We start from the raw sequence: 18,899 nt of genomic DNA on the forward strand, positions 1-18,899 counted from the left end.
CGCCCATCAACGCGGCTGTTCTGCTGGAGCACCGCGGCAGCGGGAGGAGCTGCCCCCCCCGGAGAGAAGGGAATGAGAGCAGCTGAGCGCCGGCTGCCGCGCAAATAACAGAGAGCAGGGCGGCCGCGGCGCTCGCTCCCCTCCGCGGGAACGCGGGAGTCGGAGAGCGAAGGGGAGAGGAATGAGACGCRGAAAAGCCGCGCCGGGTGCTTCGAGTCGGGGGCTGCGGGAATTTGCCCTCCCCTCCCGAAGACCGTCGGCGAAAGGGCCGCGCTCGCGCCTGGGCAGGGAGGTTATATAACCCCCGGCGCTCGTTCGGCTCGCTGGACGCAGTTGTTCTTGCTGCTGTCGGCTCCTCGGCACAAAGGCTGGCGATTTTGTTTTTTTTTCCCCTTTTTTTTAGCAGGGGAGCAGCTCGGGAAGAGCTCCGGCAGCCCTAGGAGGGGAGCAGTTCTCTCCGCTCCTGTCTCCAAGCCTGCAGGCCAGGTGAACCCATCTTTTATTTTATTTATTTAATTTTATTTTATTTTTTCTCCCTCCCAAACTGCAAGTAACCACCGTGGCGATCCGACTTTTTTTCTTTCCCCACCACCGGCTCGAGGCCCRGGAGCGGCGGCGGCGGCGCGGGGACGGGCTTTGTCGAAGGTTTCCTCCGTGCCTCGGAAGCTAATCCGCCGGCACGTGACGCCGGCAGCGCCGCCGCTCCGGTCGGCCCCGGCGCGGTGGCCGGGAGGGAGGGCTGGGGGACGTTTGGCAAACGCCGCCCCGACGACTTTGTGCGGAAACCGCCTCTCGGGGCGGTTTCTCTCGCCGTTCTCGCGGGGAAGCGGAGCGCCCCTGCCGGGGTCAGCAAGGGAAACAGGAAAAGCGGCTTTTAAAAATAGCCGAGCCCTTGGGATCGTCACCGCGTCGGGTCCTGGCTGGTGGCATCGTCGTCGTCTCCCTGCTCGGAGAGCGGCCGGGAAGGGCGGGTTCCTCCGCAGGCGTTCGAACGGGACCCAGCCGGGGACGGACGCGCGGAGCCGTCCCTCCCGAGCGCTGCGGAGGACGTGGGGTGACCCCCATCCGGGACCGGCTGATCTGCCCTTGACTCTTGCGGCGTTTGGCTATGGTGGAGAAACGCTTGCGTTGCTCCAGGCTTGGAGCCGAAGATCGGGGGACCTGGATGCGGAAAGAGGAATCGCCCTTCCTTATGGGTGCTCTTTTCAGATCGAGAAACTCGAATCTCGCAGCAGAGCGTGATCAAAATTGCTTTCTCGTCCTGCAAGACACCGGCTCGAACGTGTCCCCGCTGCGCGCCGGCCACCCGCCGCTGMGTTGCAGGTATCTGCGCCGCCTTTAATGAGCGCGTTAGGCTGCTCGTTGCAGCTAGAGCGACCTCGGCGTCCAGCTGATGTCYCTCGAAGGACCGAGCAGCGGTTACACGGCTGATCCCAAAGCAAGAAGACCCTCGCGTGAGCCGTCGGGCGGCCAGGCTGGCCGGGGATATCTGGAGTTTCTTCCGCAAAAACGTTTGGATCTTCGGCTCTCTGCTGTGCCTCAGTTTCCCRCGCTGTGCAGCAAGGGGAGCCGTGGCCACCGCGGGCGCCATCGGAAGCGTGGGGCCCGCGAACGGGTCCTGCCCGCCCCACCGGCCTCTGGAGGGGTGGCGCGCGGAGGGACGCCTCGGGTGTCTCCGTGCGAAGCCGATTCGCGTGGTAAAAACTCGTCTTTTTCCGTAAAGCGCCGCGGCTAACGCCACTTCAGCTTGTAAGGTTAAAAATACACTTCCCTTCCCCCCCCTGCCCTGCTCCCGTTGGCTTTGTTTCACCTAAGAAAAATAATTCTTTTGCCCAGGAAAACAGTTGTGTTTTGAGCTACCAAAATAACTCCCCGCGTCAGCCTGGTAGGGATTGAGGTGACGCTGGGCTCTCCCCGTCTCCGSTTTTCCCCCTTTCCTAGGAGTTACTGGCTCGGGAGCACGACTCCCCCTTGTCTTAGACTCACGTTTTCGAAGCACAACAAYAACAACAACAAAAAAACMCACCCTCTGGGGTGGAGGCCTCCCCCTAACACYGAACGGGGAGGAAATACCCTCGTCACGGGTCCTGCGCAGAGACCCTTGCAGCGGGGAACCTCCCTTTTCGATGGGAAGCGATGAGTTAAGGAGCATCTCGGAAGGCCTGGAAGCTATTGAATGGCTCGTAAATGAGTTTATTCCTGTCTTGAAGCTGTGAGCTTTCCCTTTTTCTTTTTTTTTTTAAAAAAAAAAGAGAGATAGAGGGTCTGTAATCGGTGCCGATTGTAGAAGCGCGGATGCGGAAAGGTTGACCAAGATAAAAGCAAGGTACAAAAAAGCAAGAAACTTTTTAGCGAGACCCTGGGAAGGAAGCACAAAACAAACGCGATCGGCGCAGTTCATTTAAAACCAGCGCGGAGAAATCAAGTGCYGCAGCGTGGTCCGTCCCTCCCCTCCGCTGGGGACCCTGAGAAAACAAAAATAAGGGTCTGCATGACGGCGGCAAAGGCGGCCGAGCGTCGGGCAGGCCCTTTGTGGCGTTAGCACGCGAGAGCGCTCTGGTTCCCTTAATCAAAGGCGAAAGGAGCCAGAGCTGACGCAAACCAGCGCCGCGGAGACGGGAGCCACCTCTTCGTGCCTGGATCGGGCTGGCTGCGGGTAGCCGCTGCCTCTGCCGGGCTCCGCTCTGCCCGGGCACGGCGGCTCCCTCGAGCCGAGGATCCTCCTGCGCAAGGTGAGCGGTTCTTCTTCGCGGCCGGCTCCTCGCGGTCGCTTTTTGCYGGAGGAGGGCTGCGCAGGGATGGCCTTCCTCCTCCGGAGCGCGAGCCGGCCGGCTCCGGGCCCTGGAAATAGCAGCGGCGAGGAGATGGAGAAGATGGATCTGTCACCGTCACCGATCCGAGGTTGCTTGGAGGACTGAGCTGTTACCTGCTTTGCAGCGTATCCCTGCACGCGGTGCTCCGCCGTTGACGGTCCAGGTGGCTTCTCAGATACGGATTTTCCCAGCTTTGCCGGGCTCGCCCTCTCCTYCTGGGGAACCTTTTCCAGCGCGGCAACCTGCTCCTCTCCGCTTTACTGTAAATATTTGTATCCTGCTAAACGGTGATTAGAGAAGTCGTTTGAAAAACAAACGTCCTCGTGGTTGTCATGCCGTTCTCGGCAGAGATCCTGTGCTGAGGAACCAGATGGCAGCACTGGAACGGGACTGCAGTGTTTGGTATCTGCCTCCCCCCCCTCCCCCCAGTATTTTGAAGCCTGGTGCTTTTCCTTCTGGTCCTTTACACTGGTGGCATCTCTCTTCCGAGATCGCTGCATCGGCTAGAGGAGAAAACTGGTTTTCTTACTCTGGAGCTGCACGGATATGTATATATGTATATATGTATATATATATTTTTTTAATAAGGTGGTTCAGATTTCTTGAAGTCGGCTTCGCCGAATCCGTTGCTGGAGCGAGATGTCGAGAGGTGCTGGTTGGAGGAGTGATGCCAGCAGAAAAGCCACTTAGCATTTTAAATACGAGTGTCTCTGTGGAGGGGCAGATTCCTTGGTGGCCCGCAGACCCCCACRCTGCAGCCAGTGGAGATCCCCTTGGAGTGACCTATGGTGAGAGTTAAAAATAAAGCTAGACTAAGCCTCCTTACTAAGCTGTCTGTCGGGAAAACCACCATCGTCCTTTCAGCCCTGCTTAAGCCCAAGAATAGCTGAATTGGAGGTATGAGGGGGTTTGGCAGATAGGAAAAAGACCAACCAAACAGTGTGCGCATAGTCCCAAGACTGTTTCTTAACCTAGTTTGGCCTCCAGACTACTTTGTTGCCAGCTACTGTTGTTAGAGCGTGGATGAAAGCTGATTTGGAGACTTGCAATTAATTGCACAGGTTTTAATAAGGAAAGAAATGTTATGTGAAGGCGATCTGAGCCGGTTGGCGCCCTCGGTGTCTAAAATCTTTTAACATCCAGCGTTCGAAGGCGTGCTGATACAGCTGTGGCTGAAGTTGTCTGGGTGGCCGGTCAGGATGCCGGGTTCTGGCRTTTCGGGAGCGTGGTGTCCCCCTGGTTTTGGTGTGCCACGAGGTGGTTCTTGCTTCAGATGCAAGTGAAGGTGAGCCGGCGGATGGAGCTCTTGGAAATGAGAGAGCGTCCAGCCCACCACGCGCATCACGGGGGTCTCCAAAACGGAGGTGGCCGCGGAGGTTAAGAGGAGCTCTCGCAAGGACGTGACCCTCTTCCTTCCCCGGAGCGGCGCAGGCGTGGGAATGTGAGGAATGCTTTCCTGGCCCGCGCCGCCGTGCTCTCTCCCGCGGAGAGGAGCTGCGTGCTGCCGGACTGCAGCCATCAGCAGAAGCCTCTCTGTAGCCAGCAGGTCGTTGGAGCATCACCTTCTGTTCAGCATCGCGGTCGAGCAGACGTAAAGGGCCCTAGACGCTGAACGAAGCGCGCTGCCTTGTGTAGGAGCAAGGGTGAACGTGCTGCGGCCTCTAAGATACAAGGTGCTCTTACAGGTAACGCGGACGTGGGTGTTTGGAGAGAGATGCTCTTGCTGCAAGGGGGAGGYTGCAGTCAACCTTCATCTTTGATTAGACACGAGAGGTCATCAGGAAACCAGCTTCGTTAGTGCTGCTGTCCATTTGGCAAACATCAAGATGCCGCTGTGCATCCATCCATCCGTCCCACCTCCCGCAAACGGAGGCAGGGATTAGCTGATTATTAAATCTTGATTAAATGAGTATATAATATAGCAGCAGCTTCCTAGGTGGCAGCAGTGTGTTTCTGGCGCTGTAGCCGGCTGCGGGGTCCGGCAGCAGGGACTCGCGACTACTCCTTGCACAGCCACCAGCGGTACAAGGTGACAGATGATACGGTCTGAAGGTCTGACAGCTGAAGGTGCCTCTCATGTGCCATCAGCCCATTAGGACGCTTTGGTTGATCTACCGAGACAAAAGCTGCAGGTTTTTTGCCTCTTGGTGGTTTGGCAGGCTTCAGTGACTTGTTTTTGGCATAAATCATGGCAAAATCGAGGCTTTCCAGGACTAYGCAGGGCTGTAAGTCGCAGGTGCTGAACACACAGGCTGAACTTTTCCATCAAAGTTGGTGGGTTTTGTTTTGACTGAATTGGGCTCCCCAGGAAGGAACCCATCCCTTCGCCAAAAAGCTGCTTTATCCATATGAGGCAATGCGTGTCTTCCTCACCCATCCCATGTGGTCAGTTCTGCTGTATCCCCTRTGGCTGTGACTGCCAGAGGGTCTGGATGTGACCCTTCATTGGGTGCTGCTTGCTGTCTGTCCTTCCTTCTGCTGGCTGGCTCTTAAAGCCTTTGAGATGAAGGTTTCTTTTCTTTTGCTAATCGATAATTATGAGTAACCACCCACTTTCCATGTTAACGGCTGAAAACTTCCCTATCTGCCCTGAGGGCAGCGTACCCCCAACACCAGCCCCAAGAGGCTGGTTGGGTCCGCTCCCCCTTTGACTGATACACGTCCAACTGCTCTCCAGCATGCAGAACATSCCCCATCCTCCTGGCCAGCTGAATCCATTGCCTGATTATCCTTAGAAATTAAGAGTCTTTCCCGCTGTCTAACCCACACTCCCTGGCTGCAGCATAATCCTGGGATTTCTTGCCCAGCCTGCAGTGACGGGAGGAACGTTATTCCCTTCGTCTTTGCTGCATCCGTTGGTATATTTTGAAGCTTGGTGCCGCGTCTCCCCTCAGCCTTGCCTAGCATATCAGACCCCGTTTCTTCATCCTTTGCTCTCAGGCCATGTTGTCTTCTTGTTACTCTGCCCGTGTGAGCRGTATCCTCCTTCCAGGGCCTGCTCGGCGCTGCACAGACCAGTTGGCCTTGGGAAAGCTTCGCTRGCGCGGAGGGGAAGGACGATGCCTGCGTGGCGGATGCCCCTGACCGCGCGTTCCCCTAGCGAGACGTGTTCTTTCTCCGGCTGTCTGGTTGCGACTCGGTGATTCATTGCAACTCGCCARTCCTTTGCTGCCGAGCTGTTCCCCAGGTGGCCCTTCCCCGTGTCGTATTTACGTAGCCGATTGCTCTGGCCTTGGGGTAAYGCTGTCCTTGCCGAGCTGCGTCCCCTGGTTTCAGGCTGCTCTCCCAGGGCGCTGGGATCCTTTTGAACTTTCTGCTGGCCTGGCTGGAGATGAAATGGTGATAGGCAAACAAACAAAACAAAAACGGCAGGGGAGGATTGCGATTTGCCCCAAGGGAACCAAGCTGGAGTTCAAAGGAAGGAGGTGTGGGGATTTTGAGGCTAATACGGAGCTTGGAAGAACCAGGTTCCTATCCTTGCCTCTGCCGTGGGCTCGTGAGCTCAGCTATGTTGGTTCCCTCCAGGCAGGGGCAGAGGGCTGTAGCGAGGTTGTGGCACTTGAGAGAGTGTGTGAGCGGGTTTACGACATGTGGGTGCTGCGACAGCTTCATCTGATCCCGATGTCTCGGTGCTAACCGTTCTCTTTGTTTTGCTGCAGGCTCTTCCATATTCCCCACCATGGGTGACATGAAAACTCCAGATTTTGACGACCTTCTGGCAGCTTTCGATATTCCGGACATCGACACGAATGAGGCCATTCATTCCAGCCACGAGGAAGCTGACGCTCACATCAAGCAGGTCCCCGGGGAGCCCGGAGCCCCTGACCACGTCCTCCCCCACACAGACATCACTGCTGTCAGCGTGATCGTGAAGAACACTGTCTGCCCTGAGCAACTCGATGCCTTGGATGGACGCAGTAAAGATGGGCATGTCATTGGGCCCCGCTTGCTCCAGAATGGCTTTGGGGCCACTGAGATGCCCAGGTCCCCCACCTCCAGGTCTGTGGAAGCTGTGGCATCCTCCAATGGGGAGTGCTGGGTAAAAGAAAAAGGCCCCAAGCCCCTGGATATCTTCTCCCATTTTAGCCCCGATCCCAATGAAGACAACACTGCCAACCTGATTGACAGACCCCGGGAGTGTAAGCCAAAAGACAAATCCCTCTCGGTGCCCTCCCTCTCCCCATCTCCCACCCCATCACTGGACTGCAAAGAACCCATGGGAGACAGTGTAGAGAGCCTGCCCCCAGCTTTCCCRCAGCCCTTCGAAACCAGCCAGCCAGGGGGTACAAACAACTCCCCTACTACAGTTCCCTGCATCAAGAAAGAGGAGTCTGACTCGGAAGATGTGGGCCGTGAAGCCAGCCCAAAGGGCCTGGCTGCGGCCTTGGGCGGCAGTCCCTTGGAGCACCTGAAATCGGTCACCGTACGTTACTCTGTGGACGATTCTCCCATCGCGTCCTGGCCTGACCCAAACCTTGACAGCAGCACCAGCAACCTTCCTGAAGTGAAACACTCACCCACTAGCCCCCGCGAGCCGTTCTTCAAGCCTTCCTCGCCAGGCATGCAAAGCCCCAGGCTCCCCACTTCTCCGAAGCAGCTGGACATCCCCCTTAAAGAAGAGCAGGAAGCTCTGGAGAAGTCAATGGGAAGTCCGCAGAGTATGTCCAGTGCTGAGGAAGAGGAGGAGGAGGAGGAAGATGACAATAATGATTCCCCTTCTTCCAATTCCTCACGGCCCCTAAAAGTGCGGATTAAAACCATCAAGACGTCTTGCGGCAGCATCACCAGGACGGTGACCAGGGTCTCCTCGGATTCAGAGCCAGGCTCCACCAAGGGGCCAACTGAGCAGAGCTCTCAAGAGACCTCCCTTGAGGGTGTTGGCTATGCTGCTGCAGCAGAGAAAGAAGACGGAATTGGGCTGGATATGCCCAAGGAGAAGTTAGAGCTCTCCAGCCCCTTGAAAACCATCGAGGGGCCAAAAATCGTCAGCGTTCAACTTGGCAATGGCACGAAGATCAAAGGCACCGTCCTGCCAGTCTCCACCATCCAGAATGCTAGCAGCGCCATGCTGATCGCTGCCAGCGTGGCTCAGCAAAAATCTGTGGTGCTGCCRACCAAGACGGGTAAAGCCGTGGCCAAGAACATCATTAATCTGGTGCCGCAGACCCTGCCCAAAGCTGACACCAGGACCAACATCAGCACGGTGACGCAGACCACCACCATCACCACCACAGCGAACCAAAAAGTCAACGGCACCACAGTGGTGATGGTGCAGCCACAGAAGCCTTCTCCAACCATTGCAGGCACGGTCATTTCCAGGAGCCAGTCCAGCCTTGTGGAAGCTTTCAACAAGATTCTCAACAGTAAAAACCTCTTGCCGACGTACAAACCCAACCTGAATCCTCCGGCTGATGCGAGCCTCACGCTGCCTCCGTTTGGTTACCGCTGCCTGGAGTGTGGGGACTCCTTTGCCCTGGAGAAGAGCTTAGCTCGCCACTACGACCGGCGTAGCATGCGCATCGAGGTAACCTGCAACCACTGCACCAAACGCCTCGTCTTCTTCAACAAGTGTAGTTTGCTCCTGCACGCCCGGGAGCACAAGGACAAAGGCCTGGTGATGCAGTGCTCCCACCTGGTCATGAGGCCTATCGCTTTGGATCAAATGATCGGACAGCCGGACATCACCCCCCTGGTCTCGGTGACCTCCTTCCCCGCTAGCAAGGTGGCCGGCGTGGCTCAGGACGCCTTGGCCGCGGCCAACGGGGCTCAAGACCTCCCCATCTTGCCTCTGAGCAACAGCTCGGAGCAAACCAACTATAGCTGCTTCCGGTGCCTGGAGTGCAAAGAGCAATGCAAAGACAAGGCCGGGCTGGCTGCGCATTTCCAGCAGGCAGTGACCACGGGAACAACCAGCAGCACGGTACGTAGGTGGCCTGGGCCAGGCTCCTCTCTCGGCTTGCTGACACGTGGCTCCGCAATAGGTAGCGTGAGCCGGTGGTGAGGGAGATGGGGTTGGTACCAGGAGAATCTGCTCCTGGCTGTCGTGGGGCTTCCCTGGGCCACCCTTGGGGCATATCCCTTCCACTTTTAGGTGTTTTCTGGCCTGCCTTGCAGGAAACCTCCTTGGCAGAGCTGGTTTGGGGCTGGAAACCGCCGCGAAGAGTGGCAGCCCCACGACTGTTTGTGGCAGGGGCTATGTGCCCGTTGTGGGAGGGCGGCGGGAAGTTAAAAAACATTAAATCCACGAGAAAYGGGCCCTGGGCACTGCGGGACAGCAGCGGAGGACTCTCCAAACGTGAGCTAAGCAACGAAAAATCTTGCAAGGAGGAAAACATGAATCTGTTCAGTGCGGGCCGAGGAGGCGTCGGGATGGAGGTGGTGGCCGGCAGGTGCCTCGCGGGCAGAGCGGTGGGGAGGAGGGAGGCAGGAGGCCGCGCGGAGCCGGGTCAGAGCCGTGGGCACTGCTTCCTCTTCCGTGAGCTGGCGGCACAAGTGGAGTCCGGAGACACTGTGAAACCTGTGTTTTTTCTCCCTCTTCGAGAGCCAGCCTTGAAACCTTGCGGGCTTCCTGCTGCTGCCAACACGTCCTGGTTTGTTTGGGTAGGCGGCATCCAGCAAACTTAACGGGATTAATGCTGGAGAGAGGTGACCTTTAAAAGGCAAGGAGAGAAACTCGGGATCCGCAGAGGAGCCCTCTTGTCCCGTGTAGGCATGACAGCACCCCATTTGTCTTTCCCAGCAGACAAAAGGCAAGGTAACATTCCCGACCCCCAGCTTCCTTTGCATAGCAGGAATTTGCTGTTTCCTGGTAACTCTGTTTACTTTGAAGCGCTGCTATAGCCAGGACGCCGTTCAAATGCAGATATTACGRGCCTGCTGTTACAGAGGAGGGCTGCTTTCTGTTTGAAGGTCACCGAGAGCACGGAGATTCACATGCTTATATGGATTGTCCCCAGCTTTCTGTGCCTCGGGAGATGTGGGACAGCGTTAGCAGATGAAACAGTCAGGCAAAAGGCATTTCTGTGACCCAGCTGAAGCTCCCTCCCCCAGATCCCCTGAAAGGAGTGCTGGTAAACTAGGATAGTCTCTCTGAGACCCAAACCGTGGCCAAATCCTGCACCGTCTGACATGATCCGCAGCCCCCTTGGAGGAACCAGCCTGGGGGAAGTTACCGCCTGAACCTTGTGTCYCGTCTGCAGGCGACTGAGGTGGTTTAAGGTGTCACCAGCTCACGACAAGCGTCCTCTTAATGCGAGAGGCTCCCTTGTGCGCGTCCCCTGTCCCACCGTCGGGGCTGGCGGTGGATTCGAGCCGCAAAGCTGAGGGCTGGCGGGTTCGCGGGACGTAGCGGAGCGATGCGCGGCGGGGCCTTCGCTCTGACCGTCCCGCCTGGAGCGCTGGCTCCAGCCGGGTCTGCGGCGGGAGCAGCGAGAGGGGAGGAAGAGGAGACTGGCGCTGGGGGAAAAGGCGCTCGTGTCTCCGCTCGCGTAGCTGCTGTCTGAAGCCGGGAGCTGTAAACGGCGCTTGCCCTGCGTCGGAAGCCGAGCGCCCTGGAGCGGCCCGTYGCGGCCGCCTCCCTCCGGCGCCGGGCTCTGCCCCGTCGTCGTGCCCGGGGGGGTCTGGGCCCGCGGCGGAGGTTGCCTGATGCTGTAGCCATGCSCTTATCGTCCCTCTGCTCCTCTTCCGTTCCCTCTTGGCGTCTACGGAGACCTGAAATGCCTCCGTACCCCTGCAGCCGGCCCCTTSCTCGGCTTCGGCCGCCGTTTGGACGTTCTCCCTTCCCCGAGCGTCGCCCCGTGCCTGCTGCTGCCTCCTGCGCTCTCTGGCTGACGTTAGCTGCCGGGCCTTGTCCGATCYCTCGCTTCCTGCTGTCGCTCGCTGCCAGAATCGCCCTTGGGCCTCTCTTGGCAGCACTTTGAACCCGAGGTTTGATAAGACTTGGCGGGGGAGAGATGGCAGGGGCTTGCGTTGGACACCCTGCCGCGTGCAGCGCCCGGCTCTAGCCTGTTTTTATGCCGCCCCTGCTGTGGTTTTAGGTGGTTTCCAAGCGCGGGGCGGTGTAGCAGGGAGCTGTGGGCATCGTGAACGATGAACGCGAGTCTCCGAAGGTGGCTCGGCACCTCGCAGGCCGCTTTTCCCTTCTGGCCCTGGCTCCTTGGTAGCTCCTAGGCCACCTCCGCGCCTCCCTGTGCTGCAGGATCCGTGCTCGGCCCCTGAAGGCCGCCGCGGGATTCAAGCGCGGCCTTTCCCGTGTCCGTCCTCTGGCGCCCGCGGCGGCACCAGCTGGCTGCTCCCGCTGGCTCAGCCTTTGTCCCCGGCTGTAAAAGTCTCGCCGCCTTTATAGACCTGCTCCCTTCCTCGCCGGCCCCACCTTCGCTCTGGTTATTGCTCGAGTCTGTCGGCGCGGCTCCCGTTCAAGCCCTCGTCTTCAGCTTCTCGACATCTTCGTGTCTGTGTCCTATCTCACGCGGAGCTGGAAGGAGTTTTGAAAGGTTTTKGGGGGAAGTTGGTTGGAGTAAGTCCCTGCTCCCTCCGCTAAAACTCCCTTGCGGAGCAGCCTGTCCCTGGCTGACCTTAGCAGCGCAGCACCTGGGATCCAGCTGTGCCGGAAAGCCCGGAAAAGGCACCTTGTCTGCGTGCAAAATGCCCCAGCAATCACCGTGCAAGCTCGTGCAAGCAGCTATCTCCTAAAACGTGCCCTGCAGGTGAACGGCCCGTGCCCAGGGCCACCCCCCGAGCGTGGCCCCGTCGCCTCGGAGGCAGGTGGATTCGGGCCGTTTGGAGCGTTGTAGGTTAGCCTGCCTGTTCGGTGTCCCAGCCTTGGAAAAGGCTAAAAAAAAAAAGCCCTCTGCAAGCATGGGCGCGTGCCAGGCTGTAACTCTCGATGCCTTTCCTACCCCCAGGTTTGTACAACGTGTCCCATGATCATGTCCAACCGCTGCAGCTTCAACGCCCATCAGCGGATGCACAAGAACCGGCCTCCCCACGTCTGCCCCGAGTGCGGCGGGAACTTCCTGCTAGCGAACTTCGAGACCCACCTGAAGGAGGCTTGCCTACACTTCTCCCGGCGAGTGGGCTACAGGTAGGACGCTGCAGCCTGGATTCGGGTCCTGCCTGAGGCAGGACAGAAGCCCGAGAGAAAAGGGTAGGGAGTCCAGCTCTGATGAGGGCTCCCGTGTTGGAGATTTGGCAGAAGAGGCAGCGATCCACATTCCTTCTCCTCAGTTGTGTTGAGTGCAGAGTTGAGAATGAATTTTCCATTTTACCCCTCTTTTCTGGCTCTATCTCCTTTAATCCTTGAGGAATTTTCCTACTGCTGGGGCCTCCTGGCCACTAATTTGAACTCAGCTATGGGTGGCAGCATCAGACCCCCTACAGTCTTCTYCTGATGAGCTGCTTTGGCCCTGGCTCCACTAGCGATGGGCAGGACTGGTTGCTCCAGACTGGAGTCCCCCAAAGCCCAGAAGTGGTTTGGATCATGCGTCTGTGGGGGCAGAGACTCTTCACAAGTCCTGTGCCCCCCCTGTCCTGCCCCAGGTGTCCCCCAAGTCCTGACCCCTGCAATGGACGTGGCCCTCATGCCCTGCTGCTCTTTGCCGTTAGCACTTAGGCAGTGGCTTGCACTGCTCGCGGTGACGTGGACACTAAAGGCCAGAGCTGCAGCCGGGAAAGGGGCAGCAAAAAGCAGCAGGCTGGAAAGAGCAGCGCCCGACTTCGCGCGTTTTTTYGTCGGCAAATGCGGGGAATTCCAGCCGGGCATTTACCGGTGACTCGGTAGCTGCTCTGAACTCTGCCGGGGCTGCGCCAGCACATAGCCCGGCAGGAACGTAATCGCTCAGTGAGCCGCTGGCGGAGGGCGAGTTCCCCGGCGCTGTTCTGCCCCCCTGGTCTTGGCTCATGCTCTTCTTCTTCTCCAGGTGTCCCAGCTGCGCTGTGGTGTTCGGCGGCGTAAACTCCATCAAGTCTCACATCCAGACCTCCCACTGCGAGGTGTTTCACAAGTGCCCCATCTGCCCCATGGCATTCAAGTCAGCCCCCAGTGCCCATGCGCACGTCTACACGCAGCACCCTGGCTTCAGCAACCAGCAATCCAAGTAAGTAGTCCATGCCCTCCGTGAGCTGCTGGAGAAGGTCTGATTGGAGGCTTTTAGATAGCAGTGTCCCGCAGGGGTCAGTACTGGGTCCGGTCTTGTTCAGCTTACYCATCAGTGACATGGATGAAGGGATGCAGTGCACCCTCAGCTAGTTTGCTGATGATACCAAGCTGGAAGGAGTGACTGATACACCAGAGGGCTGTGCTGCCATTCAGGGGGACCTCGATAGGCTGGAGAAATGGGCAGAACGGAACCTCGTGAAGTTCAGCGAAGGCAAGTGCAGAGCCCTGTACGTGGGGAGGAATGACTCTATGCACCAGTATAGGCTGGCGGCTGACCTGCTGGAAAGCAGCTCTGTGGAGAAGGACCTGGGGGTCCTGGTGGACGACAAGCTGACCATGAGCCAGCAGTGTGCCCTTGTGRCCAGGAAGGTCAATGGTCTCTTGGGGTGCATTAGGAAGCGTATTGCCAGCAGGTTGAGGGAGGTTGTACCTCTCTGCTCGGCCCTGGTGAGGCGACCTCTGCAGTACTGTGTCCAGTTCTGGGCTCCCCAGTGCAAGAGAGACATGGAGCTACTGGAGCAAGTCCAGTGTAGGGCTACAAAGATGATTAAAGGACTGGAGGATCTCCCTTATGAGGAACGGCTGTGAGAGCTGGGCCTGTTCAGCCTGGAGAAGATTGAGGGGGCTTATCATACTGATCGGTGTGGATAAGTACCTGAAGGGAGGGTGTTGAGAGGATGGGGCCAGACTCTTCAGTGGTGCCCAGCRCTAGGGCAAGAGGCAACAGGAACAAACTGAATCACGGGAAGTTCCACCTGAATATGGGGAAAAACTTCTCTACTGTGAGAGTGGCAGAACACTGGAACAGGTTGCCCAGCGAGATTGTGGAGTCTCCTTCCTTGGAGCTATTCARCAGCCATCTGGACACAATCCTGGGCAATGTGCTGCTGCAGGTGACCCTTCTTGAGCAGGGGGGTTGGACTAGATGGTGTCCGGAGGTCCCTTCCAACCACAACCATTCTGTGATTCTGTGACCTGGGAGCAAAGCAGGTGGGTGGATGGGAAGTCGAAGGGAGTGCTCAGCACCGGTGTAAGAGCCGCATCCGTCTCCTTTGTACCTTCCCCTTGCTTGGCAGGGATCACTGTGCCCAGGGCTGCCAAAGGGGTTCCTCCAAGCGTTTCTTGTTTCAAACGTGGCCTGTGCTGACGGTTGTGTTTTTTCTTCCCTCCTCCCGCAGGATGATTTACAAGTGTGCCATGTGTGACACAGTGTTCACCCACAAGCCCCTGCTCTCCTCCCACTTTGACCAGCATCTGCTCAACCAGCGGGTCAGCGTCTTCAAGTGTCCGGACTGCCCACTGCTCTTTGCTCAGAAACGCACCATGCTGGAGCACCTCAAGGTAATGCTGCGGCCAAACTCAGTGCTTTTTTCGCACAACCCGCTGGTCCCTCTTAGTGCCCTGTTTCACCCCTGAGGAACTCAACACCTTGGGCTTGTGGGGAGTCCCTCAGCCCCTAATTGTCAGGGCTGAACGGAGGAGACTGCGCTGTTGTCTCTGCCTTGACTCCTGCTGGAGTCGGAGCCCTGTGGCGMTCGGGGATCCACCCTCCCGCCTCTGTGACTGCGTGGGGCTTGAGGGATCAAACTGGAGTCTGTAACGTGCCCTGTGGGAGCATCCCGTTACCAGGGATATTTCTGAGTCTAGATTATGACTCATCACTGATACAACAGGGCCCTGAGCTCTGCTTAAGGCACTTAGATGCTAAGATCCAATCCCCTTGTCACTTCCACACCCGTATCTCAAAGGCCAAGGGAATGGGAGTCTCTCTGCGTGACTAAGGCCTGGGGATGGGCAGACCCTGAGCCGGGAAGTCCCAGCCCCAATTAACTGCCCATGCTCTTGTCTTCACTTTCCAGAACACTCATCAGCCCCAGAAGCCCAAGGAAGATCTGGCAAAGAAAGCAGCTGTCCTGCTCACTCCGAAGCAGGAGCCTGTTGAAACCCCCGTGTCCAAGATTTCRGAAGAGTCGTCATCCTCCACGGAGGAGGACGAGCCCCCCAGCTCCCCGGAGCTGCGCAAGACGAAGCGAAGCCGCTTCCAGCGCAAGACGGACACCGTGAGCAAGTCGAAGGGCAGCGGGTGGACGTGCGGCGTTTGCCACTCCTGGTTCCCGGAGCGCGATGAATACGTCTCTCACATGAAGAAGGATCACGGCAAGGTGAAGAGAAGGCCGGAGTGACACCTCCAGTTCTGCCAAACTCTCGGGAATGTGGGAAGGGAATATTTATGGCACAGAGCAGCAGGGCAGGATGCCTGTGTGCTGGGGTGGGAGCATAGTCTGCCTCGGTCTGGACATTATTCTCCCAGCTATGAACTTTGGGGCCTGCCGGCGTATTGAGGTTTTGGGCTATGGGGGAGCAGGGATGTTACCCGTTCTGGTGAACGACAAAGGCAGATACTCGTCGAGGAGAGGAGATCTGAGGCTGTGCTGAAATTTCCATGTCCTTTCTCTCYGCTCTAGTGGAAAGCCCTGTTCCCTGGCCTCTTGGCTGCTTGTGCGGTACCCACCTGACCACCTGCCTCTTTGTTTCTTGCAGTCGGTGAAGAAGTTCCCGTGCCGCCTGTGCGAGCGTTCGTTCTGCTCTGCACCAAGCCTCCGAAGACACGTGCGAGTGAACCACGAAGGGATCAAGCGTGTTTATCCCTGCCGGTACCCACACCACCTTCTGGGTTTGGCTGGGAAAGGGGGGTCTTGTTTATTARGGGTGACTTTGCTTTCCCTCAACCAGGCTGCTGGGAGGAGGATAAAGCTGTAGATGGTTGAAGCATGATGGGGAGGGCAGAACACCTGAGTCCTCTCTGTGAGGAGGGGTTTAACTAGTGTCTTGGAAGCAGGAGGGAAGGGAGGCGTCAGGAGGAAGGGTTTGCTGTCCTGTAGGGGGGGATGGATGAGCGCACTTGTAGTTAGAACAGGGAATTAGGGGCTTAGGATGCCAGAGCCAASTTCCCTAGGGGAGCCAGGGCTCCATGACCATGCTGGCTGGAGCAGGCCTGGGGCTTGGCTCGCCGCCTCGCGGAGCATCGCTTCACCGCCTTGCCACTCTGGCGCTGCAGGTACTGCACAGAAGGCAAACGGACCTTCAGCAGCCGGCTTATCCTGGAGAAACACATCCAGGTGCGACACGGGATCAAGGTGACCGACCAGACGAAGAGCCAGGAGGTTGTTATCGCCCGGATAGGGACCGGCACCACACAGGTACGAGCCTCTCGGGTCGCTCAGGGTGCCCACGAGGGAGATCTGCGCAGGCTGGAGCCTTGCGGAGGTTTCAGGCAGAGTTGAAAACATCCCTGTGAGCCCTGAGCCGGGTTTGCTGTTGCCTCCACGTATCATGCAGTGTCCGGGCCTGGCAACTCCCTCCTGCCCAGCACCTGCTGGATGGGTGCAGGCCCCATCCAGGCATAACTTGCTTAGCTCCCGCCTGTCCCTGCCGATGCAGCGAGGGAGGGTGGCTGGAGTTGAATTTGGCTGGACCAGTCTTGCTGTATGCTGGACCAAGATGCAAAAATTGCATCGTTTTCTCRGGGTGGCCCCAGAGCTGTCCCCAGGCCGCGAGGGGCAAAGGGCCTGACGCGAAGGACAACAGACAGCAAGTCAAAGGCAGCTTGCGGGAGACCCTTGGCCGAGRGGCCCACAGCCCTCGGGGCTGGCCGAGACCCGGGGAGTTGCCCCGTTCAGCCTTTATCGGAGCAAAGACCATCTCTAGGAGCATGTGGGGAGACTCCTGAGCAGCTCGGGGTTCTGCCACCCCGGGATGCCAGGAGCTGCTCAAATCAAGGCCTGGTTAAAGCTTTTCCCATCCTTTTCCGTAGGTGTCCAGCCGGAAGCGGAAGCTGTCCTCCGACGAGGGTGACTCCTGCAGTGAGGAGCCCGACAGCACCACCCCTCCCTCCAAAAACCCCAAGGGCGACCGCAAGGCCCCGTTCCGATGCCGCAAGTGCGGCTACCTYGCCAGCAGCTCGGCCGACTTCCAGGAACACATCCCCCAGCACCGGACTGACGAGAGCTCCCACCAGTGCCGGGAGTGCGGGCTCTGCTTCACCTCCCAGGTCTCCCTCAACCGCCACCGCTTCATCACCCACAAGAAGAAGAAGGGAGCGGGCGAGACGGAGGAGCCGGGGCCCCGGAGCCCCCTCGAAGGAGGCGCCCAGCACACGGCTGAYGGCAAGCTTTCCTGCAAGGTGTGCGGCCGGTGCTTCGACAGTCAGCTCAACCTCAAAACGCACTTCCGCACCCACGGCATGGCCTTCATCCGCGCCAGGCAGAACGCGAGCCCCGAGAACTAGAGCCCCGGCAGAAGGGGGAACGAGACGTGTATATAATCAGCACAGAGCTCTTTGCAGCCGAGGCTGCCGGCGCCCGCCTGGGCTCCCCCTTCCTCCCTGCCTCCTCCTGGGCTACGTTTTGAGATGRGGCCACGTAAAGTAGCCGTGAAGAGAGAGATGAGAGCCTGGCTATGCCACCTGGTCTGACTCCGCGTGCCCGGCTCACTGGATCTGCTTGGCTGGCACCTCTGCTAAACCCGGTGCTCAGGCYGCCCTGTTCTGCGAGCACGAGCAGGGCGAACGTGAGATTTTGGCTGCCTTATCGTACAGCAGACAGAGCCCAGACTTGCTGCCCTGCCCTCGGGGAGACGGAACACGGAGGCAGACGCTTTGTCCACTGCCCTGCCGTCACGCGGGGACTCGGCCTGCCCCGCAGCCGCTCGCGTCCTGCCGGCAGGGAAGGAGACCTCTCACCGGGGCACGAGGACGGGAGAAGGAAACCTCCCAGCCCTGGGCCGCTCTTTGTAACCGCAAGTCACGGGCTCTTCCAGTCTTGGCTCCTGCGTCGGCCGGACCTCACGCTGCTGCTTGGCAGGTCGCTTCCCGAGTCCGCTCTTTCTCCGGGAGCGTCTCCCGTGTCCTGGGAATCGSCCCCGACTGCGTTTCGCTCTGCTGGGAATCCTGCCGAGGCGGTGGCGGCCGCCGGGCTTTGCAGCTCCTTTCCCGGAGCTCTCGAGCAGGGCAGGGCCTGGGGGCGCCRCGGGAAGAGACGTCTCCATCCCAGGACTGAGACTTCTGTGCTGACAGTAGCGTCGCAGCAAGATCCACCGCCGTTTTTGTTTCAATTTTGTTTTGGTTTCTTCTTTCTTTACCTTTTTACTGTTGCTTAGTTTGTATGTTGCTGGGAGCTGCGGCGAGAAAACTCACGGTTAGTCCCTGGCTTCGCGGCGAGAGAGGGAGAGAGACGCGCCGCCCTCGCGGCCCAGCTCCCGCGGAGGGCCGGACGCGCGAGGCCGCTCTCCCCGCCGCCTGCGCTGACCTGAGACAGCCCTGGCGCCGGCCCGGGCCTCGCTTGGCGCCCGGGGAGGCCGGCGCCAGCCCCGCGCACGGCGCCRGGCTCGGTCGGCGCCGGGCGAACGGAAGAAGCCGGCGACGAGATCGCTGCGAGCGCGGCCGCCTCCGGCAGAGCTGCGACGAGTCGCGGACCGAACCGCTGACGGCGAGATCTCGGGCGGCTTTTCCAGAGGGCGAAACGGCGTCAGCCGCCGCCGCTTCCTCCCCGCTCGCGGGGGCGGCGGGGGCTTCGCCTGCGGAAGGACTCGGCCTCATTCGCTGCTCCTCTTCCTCGGCCCAGCCCCGATGGCACCCACGGGCCCCGGCCTTGCTGTGGCCTCCGTGCACGCGCGCGTGCAAGAGCGTGCCCGGCCCGCAGCGGGGCTCTCACTGCCGGTCCCCCCCCCGCCACCGGGGTCGGGAAAGGAGGAAAAAAAAGAAAAAGAAAAAAACAGAAAAACAGCCAGAAAAGAAACTTTCTACTCGTTTTGTTTGTTTAGCGCCTGTGCTTGGGGTAGGGTGTTTGTGTGAGTAATTATTTCAGTAACTTAACTTTGGGCTCCTGATCTCCTTGTGAATAACCTCTAACACGCTGTGTAAAGTTGTAACA

General features: G+C 58.8%; 1 protein-coding gene across 4 annotated transcripts in view; it reads left to right on the forward strand.

Annotated features, from left to right (window-relative positions):
* Positions 1-18,749, forward strand: part of ZNF687 (zinc finger protein 687) — a 21,177-nt gene extending 2,428 nt beyond the window's left edge. For 2 of the 4 annotated variants that reach the window (XM_085316544.1, XM_085316543.1), the window contains exons 2-9: positions 6,473-8,733; positions 11,717-11,895; positions 12,731-12,907; positions 14,148-14,310; positions 14,829-15,131; positions 15,511-15,623; positions 16,028-16,169; positions 16,784-18,749. In XM_085316544.1, coding sequence (XP_085172670.1) covers positions 6,493-8,733; positions 11,717-11,895; positions 12,731-12,907; positions 14,148-14,310; positions 14,829-15,131; positions 15,511-15,623; positions 16,028-16,169; positions 16,784-17,257 — 3,792 coding nt within the window. In that variant the 5' untranslated portion in view covers positions 6,473-6,492 and the 3' untranslated portion in view covers positions 17,258-18,749. Of the gene's footprint in view, positions 1-3,423; positions 3,602-4,408; positions 4,499-6,472; positions 8,734-11,716; positions 11,896-12,730; positions 12,908-14,147; positions 14,311-14,828; positions 15,132-15,510; positions 15,624-16,027; positions 16,170-16,783 lie in introns of those variants that run through there. The other 2 variants (XM_085316542.1, XM_085316545.1) reach the window with 2 other exon arrangements.
* The last annotated feature ends 150 nt before the right edge of the window (positions 18,750-18,899 follow it).

The sequence above is a fragment of the Rhea americana genome, unplaced genomic scaffold (genome assembly GCF_003343005.1).
Source record: "Rhea americana isolate MKP2758 unplaced genomic scaffold, rheAme1 scaffold_471, whole genome shotgun sequence".
NCBI classification, from domain to species: Eukaryota; Metazoa; Chordata; class Aves; order Rheiformes; family Rheidae; genus Rhea; species Rhea americana.